The following is a 26,330-nucleotide window of genomic DNA, read 5'->3' as shown; positions in this document are numbered from 1 at the left end:
GTGGCTCGTGACACTATCTGTGTGCCTGCGTTTTATAAGTCTTTCTAGCTGTGCAGTTTTCTTTTTTGTGTGCGTTTTCTGTTTTCTTGCATCTCGATTAGTCTTTTTGGAGCTGTCAGGATGGTCAGTGTGAGACTAACTTCTACAGCTTCTTTTTTTTTTTTTAAACACCACTCCCTGTTGATTTGGTACACTGTCTACATGGGCTGTGGGTTTTGAGGAGTATATTCAGTTGAGGTTCTAGGCCTATTAACATCTTGTTAATGATCATGATTGGCTACAACTGGTAGTTTCTCTTTGTCAGCATAAAAAGGATTGACGAATACTCTGAACAATGGCAAAGGCCAAGGAACTCAGTGAACATCTAAGAAGGTCTCTTGAAGCCATTTCTACTACAGGTTACAAGATCATTAGTTTAAATGACGGTATCTAAGTACTTTGTCAACACTTTGCCAAGGACTGGAAGAAGACCCAAACTGTCACCCTCAAATAAGAGCAAGTTGGTTAGGATGTTCATGAGCAATCAATGAACCACCAAGGCTCAAGTCTGCCATAAACTGGAAACTGCTGAAACACCGGTGTCACTGTCCACAGTTTTACATAATCAAGGACTAAGAGGGTGGCGACCAAGAAAGAAGCCACTGATCCAAAAACCCAAATAGTTGATTCTGTTCATCTGGACATTGTGTTTTCACTGGGAGAAACGTTTCGTCACCCATCCAAGTGACTTCTTCAGCCTCAACTGACTGCAGGTTTCCCCAACCTTATAAGCAGTACGTATGCATAATGACTGAAACTAGCACCACTGACTAACAATGGGCTGTGAAGTCAGTTTCATGATCATTAATAAGCAAATTGTCAGGACCATCGATCAATGAGTACCATTCACATGTACTGAATAGAGGTATATGTTTGGAGGAGTAAAGGTGAGGCTTTGCAAAATAAGAACACTCTAGCAGCTTTTAATCACTGTGGTGATAGCGTCGTGCTTGGGTGCAGTTTTGCCACCGGTGGTGTTGGTACATTGCACAAAATGGAAATGGATGAGGGCTACCTCGAAATTCTTAAACTTCAAATTGTGTCCAAAGCTTGGACACAATTTGGATGTTCCATCAGGACAATAATCCCAAACACATGAAAATGAAGTTTGGAATGGATAAATCAGAGTAACATCAAGCTTCTGGAATGGCCTTTCCAAAGCCACAACCTCAACCCTATTGAAGATTTGCTGGATCTGTGTCAGGAAACCAACCTGTTTAAATGAACTTTAACAATTCTACCAAGAAGAGTGATGAAACATCCAGCCAGAATTATGCCAGAGGTTTGTTGATGGCTAACGAAAGCATTTGGTTGAGTTGCAACGTGCAAAGGGACATGTGACCAATTATTAGTGGGGTTGTATATATTTGATCCTGTATATATAATTTTGAGAGAAAATCCAAAATAAATTCAAACTTTTGCACCCAATTCTTTTTTTTAGTATTTCGTCTTGAAAGATGTATGCTAAAAAATCATAATGTCTTTGTGACCAGTTATTAAACTAAAAACTCAATTTATTAAAGCAAAAATGCTGTAAAACACACACACAAGAAAAAATTTCATTCTCCATCTGCCGTTTTTTGCAGGCTATGCAGATGTTTTACTGGGAGACAGTGGCACTTTAAAATTATAGGAATGAAATAAATGAAAATGCTGAAAGGATATTGTGAAGTTATTAAAATATATTAATGCTGGCAATCACTCTGAGAACAAAGAACATTTATTGTTATTTATCTCTGCTATAATTCACTCTCTTTCAGACTCTTTCTATCTAATCTTAAAGGGGCATGCCTTTTTTTCCCTCCTCTGCCATGCAGGCAGCATTTCTACAACACATAGATGTATTCTAGGAAGGGCAGACTAGCTTCTAATTAGTATCATAGACCATCTGCCTCGCATTGCCCCATGTATAGTTCTGTAAAATCAGGAAGTATTGTTTGTGTAGAGAGCTTTCTGCATGTTTGTCTCCAGTATCTATCTGTACCTATGTGCTTTCTTCCTTTTCCCTCCTGTGTCCTTCTCTATTTTGGCTCTTTGGTTTAGCTTGATGGCAGATGAATGCTTGGCTCTGCTGCTGCTTAAGAAAGGACAGCGTGCCGTCTGATTTATTGGGACACGCTGTATAATACACCACACTGCTCTGCACAAGGCCACTGTTGAGCACACACTGCATAACACTGGACTGCCTTACAAGATGGCCTGATCCTCGAGGAAATGTCAGGAAAGATCAACCTATCTGACGTAATTGTATGAATAGAATCTGTCTGTTTGAATTTAGTGATTATCATATTAGGGGAACTGAAGTTCAAGTGAATTAAATTCAGAGGTTTATGTTAGTGTTTACAGGTACTGCATTCTCGCATAGCTGCTACAGTTATCATGCAGTGGCTGAAGGTGGGCCCAGCTACACAGGTTGTCACCAGACTTCATGTAATAATATAATTGATGAGGATGTTGCGTTATTTATCTAAGCCTAGCAAATCAAGAATGGCTAGTAGAATGTGGAAAAGTGACCTAATGAGCTAAAGTACATTCATTCACAATGTCTGGTTTGCCACATGCCTTTAAAACTTATTTAACATTACATTTAAAGTGGATAGGGCTTTATTAGCTATTTTAGATTAGCATTTCTTGCGTTTGTCACATGCTTGCATTTTAAAGACGTAAAGAATTTAAGATCTTTTGGCTCAAACAAACTAAGTTGGGAACAGACCAAGATTTTGATATATGGGTGTATAAATAGTCGATATAGTTAGAGATGGAGTGATTTAAATCTTTGGTGATGTGTTCAGTGTTTGCATTTACTGATAAATTGTCAATCACGTTTAGCTTTTGTGAGATATTGTGAATGGATGGGTCAAAACGCCAAAAACGCTTCCTACTTTCAGATTTGTTGAGAAAATTGCATTGTTGCTCACGGAATGATGACCTCAGCGATCAATTTAAAGTCTTAGTCGCTAATTTCAGCAGGTTTTTAATACAATATGATATTTATGCAGGGTATTCCTTAGGATATGGCTACCTTTCCGAAAAAGAAGTCACTCCCATGTCAGTGTGCAGTGTCCTCAGTTTCTGAGCCAGGTAGACCCCTCGGATGTTGACGAGGAAAATGTCTTAACTCATTGCATAAACCATTTATAGTACTCAGCCCTCTCACAGTGTTATGAAAAACGTGCCGCACATGCAAGTTGCAAAAATCAGAAGGCACACGACTTGCCGTAACAACACTAAAGTGTGGCGTGTGCCAGTAGCTGTGTCTTTCATTGGCGTCATCGTTGCCAAAGACAACAATGGCTAGCATGAAGTAGGCATAATACCGTAATTGCAGTTTTTGACCACTAGGGCAAAGAAAAACTTCACAAGCCACCACACAGTGTTGATGCTACCATATCCAACATTCTGCATACTTACGCAAATCAAAATTGGAACTTAAAATGAAATCACTGAAACTGGCTTTCACTAAAGAGTTTTTGTGTTTAGCACACCAGTGAGTTGTTGGTTATTGATAAAAAGCTATGTATGATAAAGTTTGTGTAATTTTGATGTAACAAAGAGAGGTTTACATAGTTTAGTGCTTGTTGTTGTTTTGAGTTTATAATTTTGAAAAAATGTGTGCCAACAACAGTTATTACCAATTACATTGTTGTTCCGTGACCCTGTTTTAGACCAAGAATTCTCACGTTCCAACCTATCAAAGGGTTTTCACATTGCCGTGTAAGTCTGAGTATGCTATTCTTTTGTGCGCTTTAATTGGATTATATAGAAATTGGGGCTAGGCTTGGATAATTAATCGTCTGTCAGTTTCCAAGAGAACTGGATCATCGTAACATGAGTAGAAGAGCAAACAAATTCTGATTTTAAAATGTAAAAAGGTAGCTGTAGTCTTTTGATTTTTCCCATTAAAAGAGGTTTCTTTTAATCTTATTTTTTAATCTTACAGTTTCCAACCATATAGTGATATATATATCCTCTTATTATTCATAAAAATAGTATTACTTTATCAGTATTAGTTATCAGTTCTTCACACTTCTTATAATCTAGAGTGCAGACCGATTAGAGTCCCCAGGCTGAGGCAGATTAAGGTCGTTTTTGACTCTGGAAAATCACAGTGCCATTGACAGTGTACCATGAATGTTTAGACTCAATTATCATTTACTCTGTTTTTCTTTCTAGCTTCAGTAAAGCAGGCTGAATGTGGAGGCAGCCTACTTTATGTGAAGATGACAGAATCAGTGAAGCATCAAGAGTAAGCTCAGTTCGTGGAGAGCATTAAAGGAGAAATTTTACAGTCTAGAAGTCTATCTTTTTAATCAGTAATCCAGTTGTCTTGTGACCTTAAAAATGTGCTCTGACAGGATACAGAGGTGGTTTTAGTGTTCACACTTGACTCATTTGCAGGTGATTTGAAACATTTGCACAAACTGAACTAGAGGCATTCAGTGCTGAAATGTAAGTGATCTGAACTACAGCGTCGTGTAAAGTATAAAACATGCCATGCATTTTAAACATGTGATGAAATCTACTCACTTGCATGCACATTCATAAATCTTTACTGTAAAATTTGTTAGATTTATCTCCATACCTTCATGCTTTTAACCATGTCACCCACAAAGTCTAAAAATGAAACACGTTGTTCCCCATAGGCTCATTCATTACTGGAATAATCTGAGTGTGTAACTGTCTGAAATAGAAAAGACATTTACACACGTTTCTGTTCATCTGTGGAAAAGTTATTCAAGTTCCAGACTTTGTTTCTCTTCATTTTTCATAGATAGCCTTCTCAGGCTTCAGATACTGGTTCATTTGTGCTTGTGTGATTTTTCTAATGTACATCTTAGCACTTTATAACACCCAAAAATGAAACCTTATGATAAAATTTAACATTATGAAGTCATTGTAGTAGTTGCTGATTTAGTTTTTTCTTAATATCAACTGTATTCCATCTTTTTTTGTCTAATTTTAGGTAGAACTATAGTAAAACAAAAGGCCCCATATATTGCACAGGAGAACTTGAACTCAGTGATTAAATAACATTAGTGAATGTCTCAGTTTTTCATCCACCGTCCAAAGAAGCAAACCGAATTACCCATTTAACCGCATGGTGCAGTATGAATGAAATACAGTTAAAAGTGCAACTGTGCTTCTACCTCAGTGTTTCTTTATTTCCTGTGAAACTGCAGCATGTTGTATGATTAACAAAGGCAAAAAAAAATGTCTCTGCAGGATTAGATTATAATACACACACTACATCTCAGTAATGTTATTGTCAGCAAACTGGCCAGTCCTTGACAGTTGATGTTATTAGACAAGTTGTGGATAATAAACATTGTAGTAGAGACGGGGGAGTGTCTGCTATCACATTAAAATATTCACAGAATATCCAATTCAAGAAGAAAGTCTGTAAGCAAAGAAGACAAATAAGTGGAGCTTGGCGTTGATATAAAGAGACGGACACTCTTTGGATTGAGATTCAAACTGATGGAAGAGGGCTGCATTGTTCTGTAACTGAGAAGAGCTTTAAAATTTAAATCATGTATCAAAAATCAGGGCAGTTTGCCTCATTTGTCTTTTCATTTTTATAAAACGAATCAAGACTGATTGCAAAGTGGTGCAGCAAATAGTGGGAATAAATAGGAAAAGATAATATGACAGAGCGATAAGAAAAAATCACCCCACGGTCTAATCTTTACACGCTAACACTTTGAATCATATGACATCAAAATGCACATCAGAAAAATGTCCCCATTTTGATACAGATGTGTCCTATTTCTCATTCTCATTCTGTAGAAACATCCGTCCTCTTAATAGTATCTGTCTGCCCAACATTAGAGTCTCGAAAATACCTTCAGCATTACAGTTCATGTCACTGAGTGCATGCACTGTGTGATGTTGGTTAAAAAGATGAAGATTATTAGGATTTGACCTTTCACAGTTCTAATAACATCATCTGTCTACATGTGGTCTACATGCAGTCCACTAGAATAATCTCAATCTTTCCTAATTAAGGAAAACCTTTGAATGATATAGTTAATCTATGGCCCAGATTCATTGAACAATTCTACTTGGGTAAAGTATTGATGGTTATCTGCTATCTAATGGCAGCTGTACTACATATACATATATATATACGTGTTGTTCTTAAGGGAAAACTCCCACTTAAATACCTGGGACTCTCCACCATTTGTTTTTTAGAACTGAAGAAGTTTCTCAAATGAGAGCTGAAACTTCTACGGGAAACTTAAAAAGGTCTAGTCACTTCGTTTCCAAGCTCCTTAGATTACCATGACCTGCATGACTGAGTACCTACACAGGCATTATCTATTCTGTTTCCCCTTTTTCAGTCTCTGTCAGATCTTCATTCAAACAAACCTTCTTTGTCTTGCCTAAATTTTTAATTTACTGACAGTTCAAAAAACAGCCTGTAAAAAGAGTTTATGTCCATAAATTCTATATGCAGTATCTTTTAGATATGAGCATGTCTTATAAGTGCTCTCTGTTCGCATAATTATTCTCGCAATTAACTAGCTTAATTAGATGTTTGTGTTTTTACTGAGCTGAAACAGTCTTACTTAATTACTTCTTAATCATTTGACTACATGTAAGTTTTTTACTTTTTTTTAAAGATGATTTTTAATACAATCTGCAGTATGCAATTTCAGCTGCATTGCAACATGCAACAACAGAGTAAAATAGCGTGCAGTAGACCTAACAGCATATCCTTTTCATAACCAGTTCCTGCGGAAGTGACATAAATAAAACCATTTCCAGAGTGGACACTGAAAACAAAAAAAGGATATTGTTTAATAATGTGTATGTTTAAGAGGCGGGGGTTGCTCCAGTGATAACAGTTTATGCACCCAGCCAGATGTTCACCATTATGATCCTATTATAAATATCTGCAGAATTAGCATGCTCACTGGCTTGTCAGTATTTGTATTTCAGAAGGAACTTAGATAGCCACCATTGCAGTAGCAGCTGCAATGTGACAACCAGTGGCCTTGCGGTGAATTCAGGCTGTAATGGAGGTTTTTGCTTGAGAGCACATCCATCATTCTGCCTGTTGAAGTCAGTGGTGATCCCTTTGTTTGCTTCGACTGTGTGGCATGTCAAGGTTGAGCGTCTACTCGCTGTGATGTGAAGATGAACAGTGTCAGTGTTGTAGCGCAAACATGCATTGGTTGACCCGGTGTTCAGCTGTGGTAAACTGCATGACAGACCAATATCTTTTTTATTATCACTTGCATTCTCTAGTTCATGCTTCAACAGATCATTTTGCGGTTTTTTTCCTTATTAAAAGGCAGCATATGGCCATATGATACTGCTACATTGAGGTGAATTGCCCTGCAGTGCATAACCAAGCCTTTTCCCATTTTGCTACTTGCAGACATTGACAAAACACAGTTAGTAGTTATATTATTTCTGACAGGGCTACTTTAGTCAAAACAGGGCTGTTATTGCATCTGCATATTGCTGTTCTGGGACTTTCCAGCACTTACAACAGGAGAGCAGCAGCAACGCAGGACCTCAGCATAGATCAGAGCACTAATCAGAAATAGTATGAATATTGTAAAGAGGAGCTGGGATGAAAGTGAGGTTGCAAAGCGGCTTGTAGAGGCAAAAGCATCTGTACAAGCATCTTAAATAGCATCCTCCATATCAGGCTTTCCAATAGAATGTGTAGAAGGCTATGAGATGAAATGTGATAAAATTGTCCAAAAAAGGAAAGCAACATGATGGAAAATAATATATAATTCAACATAATTCAAGTGTTTAGGTTATATTTTAGATGTTGATGCAATTAAATTAAAATCATATCATCACTTTTATAAGGTGTTTTAAGCACATAAAGGCTACAAATGCCTCATTGTAACTCATTCAAAAGTGATTGCTAAGCATCATGATGACATCACAGTTTCTGATATAAATAAGAAACTTCGGAGGCATAAGATGCGCCTGTGATTTTGGCCACACAAATCCTGATCATGCAGAAGGGATTTGTGGCAAACAGAGATTTCATGTACTCTAGTGTGAATAAAAAATTCTTCAAAAGTTCAGTGTAAAAATGAGATCTTAATCTAGACTCAACATCTCTTGCATATTCAGATCACATGAAGAAATGTTTTTTATACACTTGTCTGTGAAGGTTCTCAGTCATCCAGGTCATCGTAGTCTCAGCAGCTTGGAAAGAAGCTCCTTACACTTTTATACACTTATTTGCATTTCCTACTCATGTGCATTTGTCTCTGTAACAAGACGACTGGCTCACATGTTCCTCGGTTCAGCTTTGGTTGGCTCTGTGGTAGCAGAAGCAAGATGACCGCCATATTTGCTATTAACAAATTCTTCTTTAGATTTTTATTAAGTATTTTAATAAAGTGCCTCGTCTCTGGAAATACACATTGTCCATTAATAACAGTTGGAAACTTTAATTTCCAAATCCCATAGAATCCCTCCTCAAAACAGAATAAACATGAGCCAGTGACTTTGGGGACTGTTGCTGCAGTAACCCCAGATTACAGAGCATTGTGATTGCATTACATAGATTTGACATTCTTGTGCTTGACTCCAGTGTGGATTTAGAGGGAATCCCAAAGGCTTAACAGGCTTATCCTACCTTGTTATCCCTCATTGTCCTCTTCCCTCCATCATCCACATGCTACAGCTAACCTCTGCAGCCCTGTGGTCAAGAAATGGGATCAGAGTCCACACATCTGCTCTTATAGGTCTTATAGATCACTGATTTGGAAATCGAAAAGATCCATAAGACAGTTTTGGTGTTGTTGCTTTGGGGATATATTATCAGTTGTAGTGTTGTCTACCTTTCTTTAAATTGTAGTTTTCCTTGGCAAATACTCCTTAAATCCAAACCTGACCCAATTATATGAAACAGCATAAATATTTTGGTCTTTGGTTGAGTGGCTTCACCATCCCATGTGTATGGTCAAGTACAAATCTGTGCAGTGTCTTTGTTATGTCACTTAAGAGCCTTGTAAATATTCAGCTTTTGCTTTTGTGTTTATGTTAATACGCTTGAGAGCAAGTTGGTTTGACATGGAAAGCATGAATTATGGCTTCGACAGAATCAGAGTCACCATTACTGCAATTAATTACATTGATGTTAAAACTTCAGAGGCAAGACGGCTTGTCTGACAATTTACCGTGAATGAAGTTGTTTAGGTTAATGAGTATTTATACTATAAACAAATGAGACCTTTTAGAGGTTAATTGTGTTCTTTGGGGATTAGATTTATGCATTAGTCAACTGAAAAACCAGAGAGAAAAGATTTTTGCTTTTAGCACACATGGAGGAAATGCTTAGAAGAGGTTGATGTTTATTCATATACTATTACTTTTTTTCTTTTTAAATATCTGCTTATCCTTTTTTATGCTTTGCAAAACACAATTACTTGCAAAGGCATGCCAAGGGAGGACAGCAGGTTTCAGCATTTAGCAAGATTTGAGATAAATGAACAGAATTCACTGAAAAAATGTAATGAATTTTTCTAAATTGTAACTCCAGGTAATTAAATCATAGAAGCGGAACTGATTTGACTGTAATCTAGACATGTTCAGAAAGTCGGGCCTTTTTGCTACTGGAACAATGAGATACTGTTGTGCTGGTGTTTAGTGCAGGGTATGTAAGATACAGCAGGTAAATTCACTGCTCTGTCACTTTGCAGGACGAGCTTTGACTTCCTCTGAAGACTCTCTGAGGACCCAATTAGATAGTGAGTGCAGAAACTTGTGATCTCCTCTACAGCGATACCAGAATAGAGTAGCAGAGGGTGACACAGGTGACCAAGCTGAACTTTACCTGCTGTGATGTGACGGTCTTTTAAATAGCAGACTGCAGGCCTCAGCTATACTTACAGAGGTCATTCTGCAAGCAGATGCTGATTCTGATATATTTTGTAGATCTTTGTGGGGCCTTTTTTTTATTGTTAGCAGGGATGAGGTGAATAGTACATTTATTTAAATATAGTTTTGAATGGGGATGATTAAATCTATTTAATGATATCAACCTTGTAGGCAGCTATTGGCCTGCTGTCAAATAGGATTACATTTAGTTGCTGTTGTTTATCTGTTGTGTGCTGTTGTTAAAAAGCAAATATAATAAAGCTAAAAGGCTTCAACAATTATTTTTCATTAAGATCTCTTTGTTTCCCCACTCAAAAAGAGGGGGGGGGGGGGGGTGATAACAACAAAGCAATCAAACAAGAAAATCTTGATTAAATCGATACATTTACTTGTGTTTAAACAGAAGATAAAACTCGGATTAGTTGCCCACATGTTAAATTGTCTATATAAAGAACCAAAATGAATATGAACATAATAATGAACAGATTGTGCAAGTATATAGTATGAAGGGAAAGCTGACTAGTGACTTCACTCCAGTTTAGCAAAAGGGGCCCATGATTTTCTATTTCTATGCTTTTGTTAAGCTTTTAATCTCACACTGTGGGCCATCTAAGGTTGCTTAGAATGGATGGCTGAATGAATGGATGTTCGAAATTAAGTGGTACAACTGCATACCTTAGAAGGAACCTTCATCTTCACTCATATGCAGTCAGCTGCTGTGTCACTATCTGATGACAGCCTGCCATGCCAAATGGCTCCTGTAATCCCAGGCCCTTCATAGCCCCCAGCATGCAGCTAAACTCCTACATTTGTACCCTAGCTTGCTCTGAAATGTATGTTCCCAGGAGATGAACTCTTCAGTTTGATACAATTCCTTCTTCTTAAAAAACAAAACAAACAAAAACTCTGCTTACTGATATGTTTTTGGTTACTGATAAATCAGTGAAGTCACATTTTTGCAAATAAGACAAGCACACCAACACTAGCTCAGTTACTTTTTACTTTTGGGAAACGAGTCAACTCAAGGTCATGATGACTATAGTTTTTGCAGCCTATACATACTCAAAAATTTGCCATAATATAAAAAAACCATAATGCAATGTAAAAGTAGCAACAAAAACAAGAAAAAAACTAACTAAAATGTAGCCATTCACTACGAACTAGCAGTGGTACAGATGACTGATGTGACTTTATGCCTACTTTTAAAGATCAGATTGTCTGCCTTTTGTTCTCGCAAAACATAAATGGTTTTAAAATGACTATTTCCAAAAAATAAAATTCAATCTGTAATTTCCTTTTTTTCTGAAAGCATTTTTTTCTTATTTGCATGTAGAGCTTGGTAGAGTTTGGGTTGAAAGGAGCTTTCTGTTGGCTTGTCTTTTTTTTTCAGATAACATGAAAAACATAGTTGAAGGTGTAGAAGTGCTGGTGTGTACATTCAATGCTTAATCATTTTAATAGACCACCACCCAATGTAAGGTATTGGTAATGTGAGAGAAAGAGAACACTGTAGGAGTAAGAGAAAATATTCAGTAAGTGGCAGATGTGCTGCTGACAAAATACAGTAAATGGGTGATGCTATCGTATCAATATTGACTAAAATCTCTGAGGAATGTTTCAAGCACTTTTTTGAATCTATGTCACAAAGAATTAAAGCATTTCTGGAGGCAACAGGCATCTAACCTTGTCTTAGATAGGTGCAATTAATGAATTGAAGTGTTTGTACACTGTAATCTGTACAGTAATCAATTCTAAAAGGAAGATGAACAAGATTTGGAGACCGTGAGGAGGACAAACTCCCTTTTTAACAGGAAGAGACCTCACGCAGAAGCAGGGCAGCCACCTGCAACAGCTGGGTGGAAGTTGAGGGAGGAAGAGTCTAGTGGAGGAGTCCAATGCACCATGGGACATCACACAGTGAAATACAGTAATCTAGCCTAGAAGTATCAAATATCTTGAGTAGTTTTTTGTGACAGGATGCTCCTAAATTTTACAGTAGAAGGATATTGTGTGTTAAAAGAAATATTTAGGTCAAACATTTGTCCTTTGCACTAGTAATGAAGGCATAGGTAAATCTATCAAGAGTAATGTGCTGCGCTTTTTCACGTATTTGCTGAAGCAGCACCTTGATTTCCGAATTTACGTATGGAGCCATAGAAATCAGTTAACTTTGGATTCAGTTACTCTGTTTTTTTGCCAGAGGGTCTGAGCAAGCAGATATATGATCTCTCGTGCGAGAGTGGAGAGAATGTGTCCCCTGTCACCTTCCAAAAGCTTGCGAAAAGCCATGAATTATTGCACTCTGGTGTGTTGTACTAAGCCAGTGCTGGCCGAGACAAACATGGAGACACTCAATAGGAACATTATCCCAATACGCCATATAGTGATGCAGATACTGGGAGGAATTAATTAGTGTTGGGCTAATTAAAGAGTACAATGTAACAGCACTGTTTTAGTCTCTTATAATACCCCAAAGTGAATGTGACCGCTTCTTAAATCGTTTTTTCTTTTACATTTTCCAAATCGATTCTGTGCACCTTTTCGTATCTTGAAAAATCAGGATAACTCATAACGATCAGATTTTTCTAATCTCACAGCATCTAATGTCAAACCTAAATGGGGTGGGTTAAGCTCAGACACGGGGACAAGGACAGCCTTTGTAAGCAGTAATATGAGCGGACAGACTGCAACAACATAAGCCATGACTACAGTGTTCTGAGCTACATCAGGACAGAAGTCAGTGTGTTGACATGTCAGGCTGAAAAAGCTGAAGAGCCTCAGCGTCAGTGGAAAGGCTGACTTTCATCTGGAGGGACAGAGAGAGGAAGTGAAGAGAAGGAGAAGAGAGAAAGAAGAAATAGAAAAAAAATAGGTGGCTAGAGAGAGCTCGGCTTCTCCTGAGTCAGGGTATTGTCAGGAGATAGGTTTTCTCCTCTGAGGACTTAAAAAAAATCTCTTCATCAGTGGAAAAAAAGGGACAGTGATTGGGTCAGAAGATTTTTCTAAACAAACAAGATTTATGCAAAAGCATTAAAAAAAGTACAAAAAGCACTATAGGCGGATGGATGCACTAAGTGAACATTACTATTGCACTTAAAAATAGATTCCTTTCAATTGTGGTTGTGGTGTCAGTCAGGTGGTGACCTCTTTGGTTGCTAAACAAAGTAGTAGAATACATTTTTAAAAATAATTAATGGTCTCCATTATGGAGTTTAAATCATACTTAACACTTGACTGTAACTTGTTTAGTAAACTGTGGTCACATTTAGTGTAAAATGGACGGCTACCTGGTGAATGACAAATTGCTACCAAATGATCATGCAGTGGCAGTCACACATATGATGCCTAGTTTCTACAAAGCGAGATGCTCAAATTGAGACTTCACAGCAAGATTCTGCAACCCAGTGAGTGACAGTGGCTATATCTGTTTTTTATCTGTGGTATGTGGCAAAAAGGCTACAAAATCAGCATGTTGGGTGTCAGCTGGAGGAAGCGGACACAGCACTGTTGGTGCAAATACGGGTACAAATCTGGGTGGCTGTAGCTCAGGAAGTAGGGCAGGTCATCTGCTAATGGCAAGGTTGGTGGTTTGATCTCTGAGTGCTCCAGTCTTTGGGCTGAGATACTGAACGACTAGTCGCTCTTCGATGGGTTCATCAGGGCATGAATGTGTGTGAATGTTACAAATTTATAGAAGCTTGTTTCTGCCACTAAAAGACTTTTTTTTCTTAACCATCGGTATTTTAAAATGTGGTTATCTAAAAATGGCAACGTAATTCAGTGTTAAAGGTTTTTTTTTGTTGACTTTGAGTTATTTTTTCAGCAATTTGAATTAGTATGTGTCAAACCCTAACCCTAATTAAGTTAGTAAGTCAAAATCTTGAGACAATAACCTGAAATTTCAACATAATAATCCAAAATCTAGACTTGTCAAACATTTTTCTCAGCACTGGAAATAAGCTCCTATGCAAATGCGTGTCTAATTAATATATAATATGATAACAATTTTTTGTATTAATGAGTATCCAAGTATCAATTTTTCTGACCAACCTTTCTCATGCATTGGGCCTATCCTGAACTATTTTTTAAATGACCAAACCAACAAAGAGTAAAAAAGAACCAAAAGCAAACGATAAAGTCTTTGTTCAAGTTCATGACTGACTGAACGAACATCTCTTTTAGTACATTGTACGCATCTCTGCATGGCTGCAGAGTTCAGTGTCCACTGGGTTCTGTTCCAGACAGATGAGGCATGTATCATCCTGCTGCGCTGTTTGCACCCCATGAAAATAAAAAAAAGAGCTGGGTGTGTGACATTCTCCCTCGCATCCACACTGCCACCACAGCAGTGCTTGGCATCACTGCCAAATGCTCCTTCTACTCCTCTTCCAGCCCTGCACAAGCATGATACCTCCACAGAGAGAAACACAGCGACAGTATGTGAAATAAATCTGTTCAGATACATTTTTTATAATTTAAAAAAAACAACACCTCAGAGCAGTTCTATATGCTGTTTCCTACCATAGACAGCCAAAAACGTAAGAGGCACTTCCTCGGCAGGAGTTGGCCAGGCTTTTCAAATTGGTTTCTATGCTCCCAGGCCTCCATCTAGTTCACTATTGAATTACACTCACTTGTTTACCATTTTCTACACATAAGAGAACAAAAACAGCTCAAAGCAAAAGGGGAAGCAATGTATAATATGAGTGCAGCACCAGGAGCCCAGTAGTGTCATGTCCATGTCTGGTAGCTCAAAGATCGTGTTGGCTGAAGAGAGGAAAAAAAAATCAGTGTGGAAATGAGGTCTGTGGTTTCAACGTGCTGCTTGACAAAGGTTTAACAGATAAGTCAGGAATGTGCAGCTGTCTTTTGACTAATAGTTAAAAATGTTATTTATCACACATGTCTGTAGTTTTGACTTCTTGCAGAAGGCTATAATGTTGTTGCTAAACCATGATTAGTTAATGTTTTAGAAACTGACTCTATACTGCCTAATAATTCATTTGCACAAATCATATACTGTATATTTCACCATATTCCAGCTCTTTGTTTAAAGTACGTGATACTGAACTAAATAAGTGAACACAACACAGTGTTTTTATGGCTGCAGCATTCACATGGTATCATCGCAGGTGTGTGGTGTATATTCTTATACACATTTCCAAAACGTGTACTTGGTGTCTTTCAGATTGAAATCCAAAATAACAAGTTGTTGCAAAATGTAATTAATGGTTGATGTCTTTTACACATTCACATTCCATCTTTTTTTTATCTTAACTGGATCATTTTTAGTCTTTCAATTGCAACAATGTTAAAATCCTAACCTGTTTTGTCGATACAGTGTCATTTTATTTAAGTAACCTAAACAATCAAACACCCGCTTTTCATTTATAACCCATTTGAATTGTTCTAGTTTTGGTCGAGATGCAAATTTTCATTTTGTTATACTGATTGACTGATATTTTCTGTTTTTTGAGACAGATGTGTGATGGTGTGAACAGTCTGTAGACTTAAAGGCAGTTACAGTTTTTCTTCCAAATGACCTAAAATGTAATAATTTTCTTCTTCTCCCACTGCCATATTCACTTTCACAGCCCATCCTTTTTTATTATACTTTCACATTTCCTCTCTGCTTTTATCTGCAAGTATTGTCCTCTGTGGTCCATTGTTAAAAATCCTTCCATATGCTCAGCTCCATCGGAGCAGGTGGCAAACCACAGGTGGACTTTACACCTTCACTTGGACTGGCATCCATCCCATGAACCAAAAGAAGTCGGCTTGCTAACTGTGGGATTGGGGATGGGGGGTAGAGGATGGGATGGAAGAATGGAAGTGTCACGGCGAGTGAGATGAGCCGTGTGGAGATAATCAAGTAGGATCCAAATGCAGGCACTTTGTAAAGGTGAGAAGGTGGTTTATTGAAATACACGGCACAGGGAAAAAATGGCAAACGGAGACAAACTTAAACTATACTGGAAACAACTAAACTACGGAGCAGGAACCAGAACATGAACATGAAAGACGGCGAGCAGAGGCAGATGACGGTAGACAGCAGGGATAACACACAGAAGGAGCAGGGTGGATACACAGACGGACCAGCAACTACAATGACAGAAGACGCGACTTAAATACACACAGAGAAACACAGGGAGATTACACACAGGTGGGGGACACAGCTGGGAGTAATCAACAAGACGAGACAAGAGGTAAAACTGAACACATGAGACGCAGACCTTCACAATAAAACAGGAAACAAGAACACTACACACTACACTACACAGACACAGAACTAAACCCACACAAAACATGAGAACACAAACCCTGTGAACAAAACCCCAAACCAGAACCACAGTAATATAATCTATCGTAAATAATCAAAACACCAGAGAACCCCAAAACACTCCATAATGCAAAAATAAACCCAAAACATAATAAACTCAGAATGCTGGGTCGAACCGACCCAGAACCGTGACACTAAGGTAGTATCTCTGACCTTTTAGCAGCCTTGAGGAAGGACAAATATCCTTTATTTTGTTAAACTCCTTTGTGAATAGATGAGAGCAATTACCTTATTTCCACTCTTTCTTTTGTATCGCTGGATTTTAAGAATGGATTAAAAATTGCTGTATAGCAGTTTCACTAATCACATTTTACCACATTACAGATTTATTGGAGAAAAGGAATTAAGTGGGATCACAAATACAGCATGAGGGGGCTGTGTTTAAGGAACTAATACTGGCAGATAATAAAATTCTATGATTTACTCCTCTGAAAACAAATTATAAAAAGCATTATGCCAATTCTCTGGGATATTGGTGACATTTAAGGCTACATTCAGAGTTATAAACCTGGAACTTTTGCTAAATGCACGGGTATTAAATTCTATTACAGTTCTCATTTAATATTCTGTATTTCTACTGATAGAAAAAAAGTGTTTTCAGTCCCAGCTGTGTTAGTACACACTGCCTTAGGCTAATCGTGATGTGTTGTACAAAAAAAATGAAATAGACTCAAAGATTTCACAGAATGTGCTGGACACTTAACATACATTCATTCTATGCTCAAGTATGTATTTATTAAAAGAAATGAAATTGAAAAACAGATCTGGCAAAATAACATATACACTATTTGAGTATCTCTTTTGCTTTTCTGAGTACTCGGGTATGTCAAAACAGTCCCCAACTCGCTTCGTCTTCTGTCCATGTCTCTCAGACACTAAGGGGTTTTACTAGTTAGATGCACTTTAGCAAGGGAAGCATGTTGAGGGGGTGGAAGATGTGAGAGGAATGCTAAGCTTCATAAATGGATAAAATAATCCCTGTATGGATGTGTTGACGATGTGCCGTGAATAAAAGAAGTGGTAGGGACAGGAATGGAGGAGAAACAGCTCAGCTTCAGCACATTAATGACCTCCAGCATCTTGATGATAGCTAATATTCTCCAGCTGTCTCTCTCTTTCTTTTACTGAGATGTAATTTCTGCAAAGGCACAAAACACAGTAACATGAGTCCAAAGTGGTTTTTTAGGCGTGCCATAATCTTTGCTGTACTTTAGAACATGGTTGCTATCTCTTGAGTAATTCTATTTGTTCCACTTTGAAGACTGTGCCTTTTCCTCTATTTTGGGAATACATGTTTGCCCTTGGTATATTGTCTGAGACTATTAGAAACCTATCATTATATTCCTCTAACTGACTAGTATTTGTGATATCTCTCACAATCTTAAGAGATTGTACACTGAAAGTATTATTTCTTTCTTTTTTTTTTTAAATGATAGCTTATCCAAAATATCACAATTACCCCTGACAGCCACATCCATTTGCACATGTGCTTTGTTTGATCCTGTGTAACAGTGAGACATACCAGTCTCTATGTAATGGCCTCATCTGTCTTGTTTACAGAAAAGTAATACTGTGCTGACATGCAGGCTGAATGAGTATGCACAATGCAGTGGCAGTCTGATTTTTCACACTGTCATTTAATAGGACAGGGCATCAGCATGGCATTTCATACAGGTTCTAGGGCTTAAAAATTCAGAAATGTGTTATTCCGTACCACTGCTTTTACCTTTAACCTTGTCCTGCTTTATGTTTTTCGATAGCTCTTTAATTAATCTCCAACTGACTGTTGGACAGCAGAAAGAACAGCAGAGCATCTGGACCAACATCAATTCATTAATGATTTACTAACATTTTAACTGCAAACTCGAAGGCTTCTAAGAAGTGAGCTTTGATGAATTCATAACTCCATGACTGCAGTAGAAATCTCAATGTATTGGCTATTATTTGTTTGTTGCTGATTTACAGATGTCCATGGGTATGCAGAACAAGAATCTGTTTCTTTGTAACTTACTGAACCATCTTTCCCCTTTATGTCCTCATAACAGAAAAATCCACCTACGATGCCTCAGGCTCCTCACCTTTACCGAGCGACCCAGCAGTCACAGGCGTTCCTGCTCACCCATCGGCTGACCTGTCAGTGGCTGAGGAGGTGCCTTTCCCAGTTGTCCATTCAGACAGTCACTCAGACACTGATGCGGAGGGCTTATCGGGGCAGCCTGCTTTTTCTTCTGTCTTAACCATGATGGCAGGAACTGTCAAACATCCAGTGAGCCTTGATCAAAGTAGAACCTTGCCAACTATCACCAGGGATGAGATCCATACCACCCAATGGCCTTCACGTAATTCCAGCCAGGGCTCAGACATGTCCTCCTCATCGTCACATGTGGGAGCCAGCTCAGGTTTGACTTTTAGCATGTCTCAAAAACACGCAGCACCGCCTCAGACTGCTGATTACACTGTCTCCAGGCTGTCACATGTATTCTTCACAAACGGAAACAATATTGTATCATCGTTTCCATCATCAACCGAGTTGACACCAATAATGTCTTCTCCATCTCCATCCACACTGTCTGTGCTTTCATCCTCCGTGCCTTCATTTTTCCTGTCACCTTCCACTGAGTGGACAGACAAAGCCCTTCAGACAGAAACAGCAGCGTTATCAGCAAGGTCTCAGGGTTGGTCAGACAGTTTAACAATCCCACAATCCACCACTCAGTCACTTGCTGACCTGCAATCTGTAAGACGGGAGAGACAAAACAAAACAAGCAAACGGCCACACTCTTCAAGTGAAACCAGCATTGATAAAAGCAATAAAGTAACAACACATTCATCAGTGGACAGAATCTACACTATGAGTGAATTATACACTAGAATTGCAACACCCAAAGAAATCCGGACACCAGTAACCAGCACATATACACCCTACTCTACTCCTAACTATAGTCAAAATCTTTTAAAAACTTTGTACAGACCTACTCAAATGCAAAATCCAGGTATGAACTTTGTACCCGCCAATAATCTTGAAATGAACGCCTCATTTCCCACTAAACTGGAGAGTCAAGCTGTTCAAAGGCAGCAGGGAGCTTCACAAGATCCCACATCAGCACTCCTGTCTGCCCATCCTAAAGGCTACTCAATTTCTAGTCATATCACACAGTGGCTTCTAAACCAAACGGCATACATGGAAAAGGAATTTAAGACAGCAGGAGATAGTCGCACTTTTTTTCACGAAAGTCATGCCATCATGTCATCACTCAGCTCGCATGTTGGGACTCCCACTGTGTCACCAGTAATGGCGATCACACCAGGTGAATCATTTTTTACAGTTTCCTTGGAGACTCCACCAGGTAAAGTGACTCTCTCTGAAGCTGCAATCACCAAGCTAACAGGTAGCCACTCTGGCATGATGTCCTCAGAGCATGCTTCTAATCCTGGTGATTTACCGATCGCAGCGGGTCACAGCAGTCCCAGAGTCCCTGCCACTGATGTAATTTACAACCAGGGAGAGATAACGGCAGCAGAGCTCAGATCTGTTTCCACTCATGCTCACCTGAATAACTCAGTTTCACTCACACAGCTGAAACCTGATTCCACCACTCGTTCTATCCCCAGTTTGAGCACCAGAACAGGAACAACATCGTCTGCACTGGAGTCAGATTTGTTAAATTTGAGACCCAGAAATGTTCAGGAATCTGTAACTGGGTCTTCCAAGGGCATAACTCACTTGCACATAGATTACACAAATTCAAAAACTTTATTTCCTAGCAATAAGATAGAATCTCTTTCGGGATCTGCAAATGATATAATTTATACAACCAGAAGCCATTCACACCTCAGTCAGCCTACGTACAACCCAAACTATAATAATATAGATGAGCTATCTTCCAGAAGTGAGATATATTTTGCAAACCAACCCAAATCTATTTCATCACTGCAAATAACTTCCTCAGAAGGACCTCTTCAAACAAGGCCTTTGCCTGATTTTTTCCATAAATTGTATACACTTAGTTTAACTTCTCAAAAATCTGAAGAGACAGTGGTGTCCTCTGATGAAACCTCTTCTCATATAAAATCAGAGGGAGTGACTGAGATCCACACAAGAGCAGAAAATAGTAAAATATTGCAAGGTTCTCCTTTATTTAATGGAAACAATGAATCTTCTCTGATCAGTGATACTATGTTTTACAAGAAAGAAACTCCATCAGTGTTCGCAACACGCTTCCCATCTCTCGGGACTAAAACAGATTTTTTCATGCTGACTAAAGGCTCTGCAGGTTCTGGAAAAATCTCTACTGAAATCCCCTTTTTACCAGTGACAGCTGAACCTCTTATGAGAGTTTTTCACAGAGACAATGTGACATCGGTGGGTCATAATGAACCGTCAGAAATGACCCTAACACAAACAACAAACTCTTTTTCTCACTCTCAGGGACCAATCACTAGTGTGAATAGCAATAAATCTAATTTTCACCTGGGCAGAGAAACAAACATGCCCTCCCATGTTTCCCCTGCTGTAACTACTTCCTCCAGTGATGGACAAAAAGGCATGGAGACATGGAGTGCTATTTTCAGCTTGGGCACAAAACTAATGGCACCATATACAGAGTGGAAAACCACCAAGCCTATGCCTCTTGAAAGCAGTGGCTTTAAATTAGAAAGCACATCTATAACCTTTGACAGGGTAAAATCTAATTTACCAGCAGTTGGTCCCTCATTTCAAAATCCAAAGCTGGAAGACGGACAAGAGCGTAATGTGTACATGCTGAATTCTGCTGATTCAACAGCTGTTGCCAGTGGTCCATATCCAGCTCATCCAACTGGTGACTATCCATCTTTTGCAACTTCCGACTATAAGAAATGGAGCTTGTACCCAGCTAATTTTAAGTCATCTATGGCTGTTAATGTACAGCAAGATGTTTTTTTGCCCCTGACTCATATAACTACTGATTCTGCAGCATTTTCCCAAGCTGCTCATGTTGAATTGATATATAAGAGCAGGAACAGCCCCTCGCTGACAGCTGTTCCCTCTCTCGAATCTGCATTTGATTCTGCTGTAACACTTTCAAATAGCCCTGTGCATAGTATCTCTGATACTGACAGCAAGAGTAAGACAACTGATTCCATCCTGAAGACATCAACCTTCCCAGCTGACCTGATTTCATCCTTCCCTTCTTATCATTCATTGTCATCATCATCATCGTCATCATTTTCATCGCCATCTTCATCCCCTCTCTCATCCTCATACATAAGAAAAGCGACCATGGATCAAGGCACTGCATCTTTAGCCGTCTCTCTAAATGTTGAGCAATCCTCATTTCCATCATCATCACCAAGTTTGATCTCATCATTAGATTCTAATCACTCACTGGTAGTGACTGAGACATTTGTTCTTACAGAGGCAGAGACGGATGAATTAACCGCTGGAACTTCCAAAACAGTTGGACTCACTTTCCCCAAAGAAAAAGAGGCTAGTTTAAGCCCCTCTCAATCAGTCAGAATTACCCATTCTGCTGGGCCTACCGAGAGGACAACTCAGGTATCACCTCTGACCCCTCGACAAGACACCACGACAGCCTCTGTTAAGCTTTCCACCACTACGACTTCAACCACAAAAACTAAAAACTCCACCACTACCACGCCTTCCCTAAGAGTCACTACACAGTCAACCACCACTACCACACCACAGACCACGTTCGCGACCAGGAAAACCACAACCACCACAACCGTCAGGACTCAGTCCAACAGGAGAACATTCACACCACCTGTCCTAAGAACGAGCCCTCCCAGGGGGGTCACGGCTGTCTTCATCTCACCTTTCACCACTACCACAGAGACTCCACCACAACAGTGCAACATCACTGAGAGAATGTGGGTGAAAACAGGTAAACAGTACTTTTTGGAGAAGTCTTAGAGAAAAATAATATAATGATATGTTTTTTTTAATTTATTGCTCTGACTTGTTTTGTCTGTTGCCTGTCCTGTCTTGTTCTTTTTGTCTGTCTCTTAGTTGTTTCCATCTATGTGAGGAGAAACAGGCTAGACAGCATTCAGAGGCAAAACCTGCGAAGGGGACTAAGTCAAGGCCTCAGGAAAGCTCTCAATGATACCTCTGCCCAAGCACAGGTCAGACTTTCACCAGTTATTGCTTATTGTGCTACAACATCTTTTTCATGTTTTTAATATATATAACATAACTTGATTTCTTCAAATATGGTTGAACAAATATATTTTTTTACAGCTTCTCTTGAATTACAACTTAAGTTAACACTTTTGTTATGCATTTATGGTCTCTCTCTCTCTCTAGTTTCACAACCTATTTAACAATAATAATTTAATAATAATAATATTATGTTTTTTTTCTGGAAATTAGGGTCCTATTTAGAGAAGAAGAGAAGATAAAGTAGGGTATCTTCTAGGGTGTGGATACCTTGTGATTGCAAAGCCCTACTGTTTCATTGACACAGTTTTAATGTCTTATGAGCTTGCCATGAACTCATGAGAGTCAAATTCCCTTTTTCATAAGATTTGGTTTAAAAAAAATTGCTTGAACCCTCAAGAAGCCTGAAAAACTATTCAGCTTAGACAATAACTAAATAAATGAATAAATAAATACATTTTCAACACTGAAGAATTGTTTTCTGGTTGTGCACTCTCCAGAAAACCAGAGGTTTATAAGCATGTGTTACACACTCATACCCAGGACCCTCATGTAGGCTGTGTGAGAAGAAATGAAGACTAATATAGAAATTAGGTTGACTGAATGTGTCCCAGAAGGCACAGAGTGATGTCACATATTTGACTAAGTGTACCAAGATTAAAGTAAGATGCACGTTAGGACTGTAGCGGTGCTGTAGATATTTACAAGACACAACCTGAGTGTCTCCAGAACCTATCCATATTTCACACAATCATCTTTTTGTGTGTGCATAGGTTAGTTGTGAACCAGTCATAGCCCCTGCACTGCCAAAAGCCACCTTGTCCTTGCAGTAAGCCTCCAATACCTTCACTCAATGTGACTTAGGTGTGAGAAAAGCACCAAGTGCGGAACAGAAATGTCTAATTGTGAGGATCTACCAAAAACTTGCTCTTGTGATGTCAGTAAGATGGTAAACATATGAATATACGAATAAAGCACATGCAAACAATACATTTTGTTATAAAAAGAGTCTTCTGAGGTCTGGAAGTGAATACAGAGAAATCTGTCTTCATAGCACTGTCACAGTCACAGTCATTGCTCCAGGATTGAACAAATGTAAAGTGCACCTGTGTGTGTGTGTGTTTGTGTATGTGTAGATCAATGAAATGCCTTATTGTGTTGTATTTCTCAATCTGGAAGTATCAAATATTTGAGAGTGAGCCTTGTGTATTTGTCCTGGCGATGTGAAGGTCAGTGCTCTCACATGTTCGCTCTCTGTAGTCTCTGAAGGTGTCTTGCTTCAGTGCACTCCTGTCACCCATTTCAGCATTGCCTGGTTTCCTTTTAGTAGCACTTCTTTCTCATCCAATGAGAGGCAAGCTGTTGGCTGGGGAAATTGCTTCTGTGTTTAATTATAGGTTATAAATGGTTGGGAGGAGAGTGATGTGCTGAGCTGATGCTAAAAAGATCACGAGAAATAGACTAAATGAACTGAACCTCAGGACTAAGACCATTAAAAAAATAATACTGAGCTATTTCCGTGTCTTTCATGGAGTTAGGACTCTGCCACAACTTGAGAGTTTTTGAATGCCAATAGTGGGATCTGTTCGGTTCGTCTGCTGCAGTCTGTCACACTCTTTGAGACAGAGTTAGTGTGTGTGTGTTCGAAATGCAATCTCTTAATAACACCTTCACATGGGTGAAGCCCAAGAGGATGAAGTGATAATAAAGGGCTCTTTTCACAGAGCTCGTAACAAGGCTGAATTGTGAGGAAGCAGAGTGGTGACTCTCAGCTACAGAGACTAGGCTCTCAGTGTTTCGGCTAGTGGATCTCCTTGTCAGCACAGGCTTTCAGATGGGTTTAGATAACGGATTTGAATGGTTTCACCTCTCATACACGCACGCTAGATCTGTCATCATTCCCTTTTCCACTTTCACTGTACTCGGAGTTCATGAAGAAGTCAAACTCTTACTGACAAACACATACTGTATAAATTTTATTCTGTGATGAGACAATTTCCCAAACACACAGATTTTGCATTTATTTCCGTGAATGTATTGATTCCGGTCCTCTCGGGTTAGAAGTGCAGGAACATAAGCCTCTTTGTCCCAAACTCACCTATTTAACAGTCTCGCTCATGTCTCTCTTCTCAGCAGCCCCTCAGGCCCTGGTGGTTCTCGCCACATATCTGTATTCCATGATCACTCCCTCCTCTTCCTGATGCTCTCATTAGTGACTTGGATAATAATTACAAGTGCATCTTCCAATTTACTGTGAACGATTTCATAGCATGTATGCAATTTCTATTTGAGTGATTTTTACTATATGGTAAGATTCATTCAAATAAATTTAAAAACCGTTATAGTTTTTTTTTACAGCAGAAATTTCAATTTATTATAGCTGGAGAAGTAAAAGGTGTGGCTGATGACATTAACAAGCTTCTATTCTATTTAGTTGTCTTAGTAGTAAGTCAGCAGACATAACATATGAATCATCAGGTTTGGACATCATTGACTTTATTCTACATGTGTTAATGACCCTATACAACACACAGAACAATGTTTCTTAAAAACGCTTGTTCTTTGAGACCTTTAGAAACAATATTCCTCTGATCATATTTTTCCCCACAAGCCACATCAGTGACTTGGACATCTAGTCGTTGTCTACAAGTGATTTTCATTCCGTACTAAGATGAATAAAAAGGCAAAAAAGCAGTGGCTATCTGAAAGGTCCGCTTGAGATGTCACTTTACTTTTTGTGGTTGCATTGTGGGTAATGATGCAAACTGGTATGCAGTGCTGCATATACCAGCTTTATGGTGACGTTAGATTTACATCATCTTATAATAAAGTATATTTTTTTCTGATTTTGGAATATGAAAGAAACCGCTCAGATCTTTAAGGAGGTTCTAAATGCAGACATTAATTTTGCTTAATTTATTTTATTCCTAGCCTGTAATATATTGTTTGGATGATTTTTTTTCTCTACAATTTTACTGTGCTTTTTATATTGTTTTTTGGGTATTGGATATTTTCCATTTTTTAATGTATTTTTATGTATTTTTTATGACTACATTTAGTGGGTTAGCATATTTGCTTTCTTCTTCAGAAACCAGAATGTATTTTATCTTAATATACTGTATGTTTAAGTTTCATTAAAAGTGTAGAAGGGATCATTTTTCTTCATTAAGAATGGCTTCTTGACTGTCGCCCTTCCAGTGAGGTCATTTCTAATCAGGCTTTGGCAAACAGTAGATGAATCAAATAGATGGGCCAGATGCATCTCTCAGGTCCTGTGACAGATCTGGATTTTTGCCTTTTCCTTAAGGACACAACTTTCTGATATTGATATAGATATGCTCATAGGCCTGCCACTTCTTTTGTCATCTATTTGTCCAGTTTCCTCAACTTTTTAAGGAGACACTGCTGAGATATGTTGAGTTTTTGGCTAGTAGCTCTTTGGAAATCATTTTGTTGGTGCAAAAACAGAATTTTATTCCTGTCAAACTATGTGATATTTGGTAGATTTTATACATTTGTATTAGGAAATTAGAACAAATTGTGTTTTGCGTGTGTGTATGACAGGCTGTGGCTAGAGACACAATTTAAAATTGGTTCTTTGCCAAGTTGTCTTTTTCTAGACAGAACACTGGTTCATCCCATGGTTTAGGTGACTTTTTTATTCTTGGATGATTCATAGGTATGTGTTAAGTAAAAAAGAAATCCTCTGAAAATTATTAGATATAATGACTGGACTAAAAGCAGCCAATGTCTGAATAAATTTTGAAAGCCTGGAGAACTTTTGCTCAAGCCCATTTTAAAAGAAAATACAAGTTGGGCTCTAGGTATGGCTCAAAACTTTTTCATAGTACTTAGCACATCATAGAAGACATGTTGAAAATACCTTCTTTAATCATGGATTTGTAGAGGCAATCATTTTGTAATTAATGGTAAAAT

General features: G+C 38.5%; 1 protein-coding gene across 2 annotated transcripts in view; it reads left to right on the top strand.

The window, feature by feature from the left end:
• Nucleotides 1–26,330, top strand: part of kiaa1549lb (KIAA1549-like b) — a 54,372-nt gene that overhangs the window by 3,676 nt on the left and 24,366 nt on the right. For both annotated transcript variants that reach the window (XM_039611374.1, XM_039611369.1), the window contains exons 2-4: nucleotides 18,283–18,636; nucleotides 21,634–22,119; nucleotides 22,245–22,360. In XM_039611374.1, the coding sequence (XP_039467308.1) occupies nucleotides 18,283–18,636; nucleotides 21,634–22,119; nucleotides 22,245–22,360 (956 nt within the window). The remainder of the gene's footprint in view (nucleotides 1–18,282; nucleotides 18,637–21,633; nucleotides 22,120–22,244; nucleotides 22,361–26,330) is intronic.

Source organism: Oreochromis aureus, linkage group 1 (assembly GCF_013358895.1).
Source record: "Oreochromis aureus strain Israel breed Guangdong linkage group 1, ZZ_aureus, whole genome shotgun sequence".
Taxonomy (NCBI): Eukaryota; Metazoa; Chordata; class Actinopteri; order Cichliformes; family Cichlidae; genus Oreochromis; species Oreochromis aureus.
The sequence above is the reverse complement of the archived record's forward strand: the minus strand, read 5'-3'. Positions and strand labels throughout refer to the sequence as shown.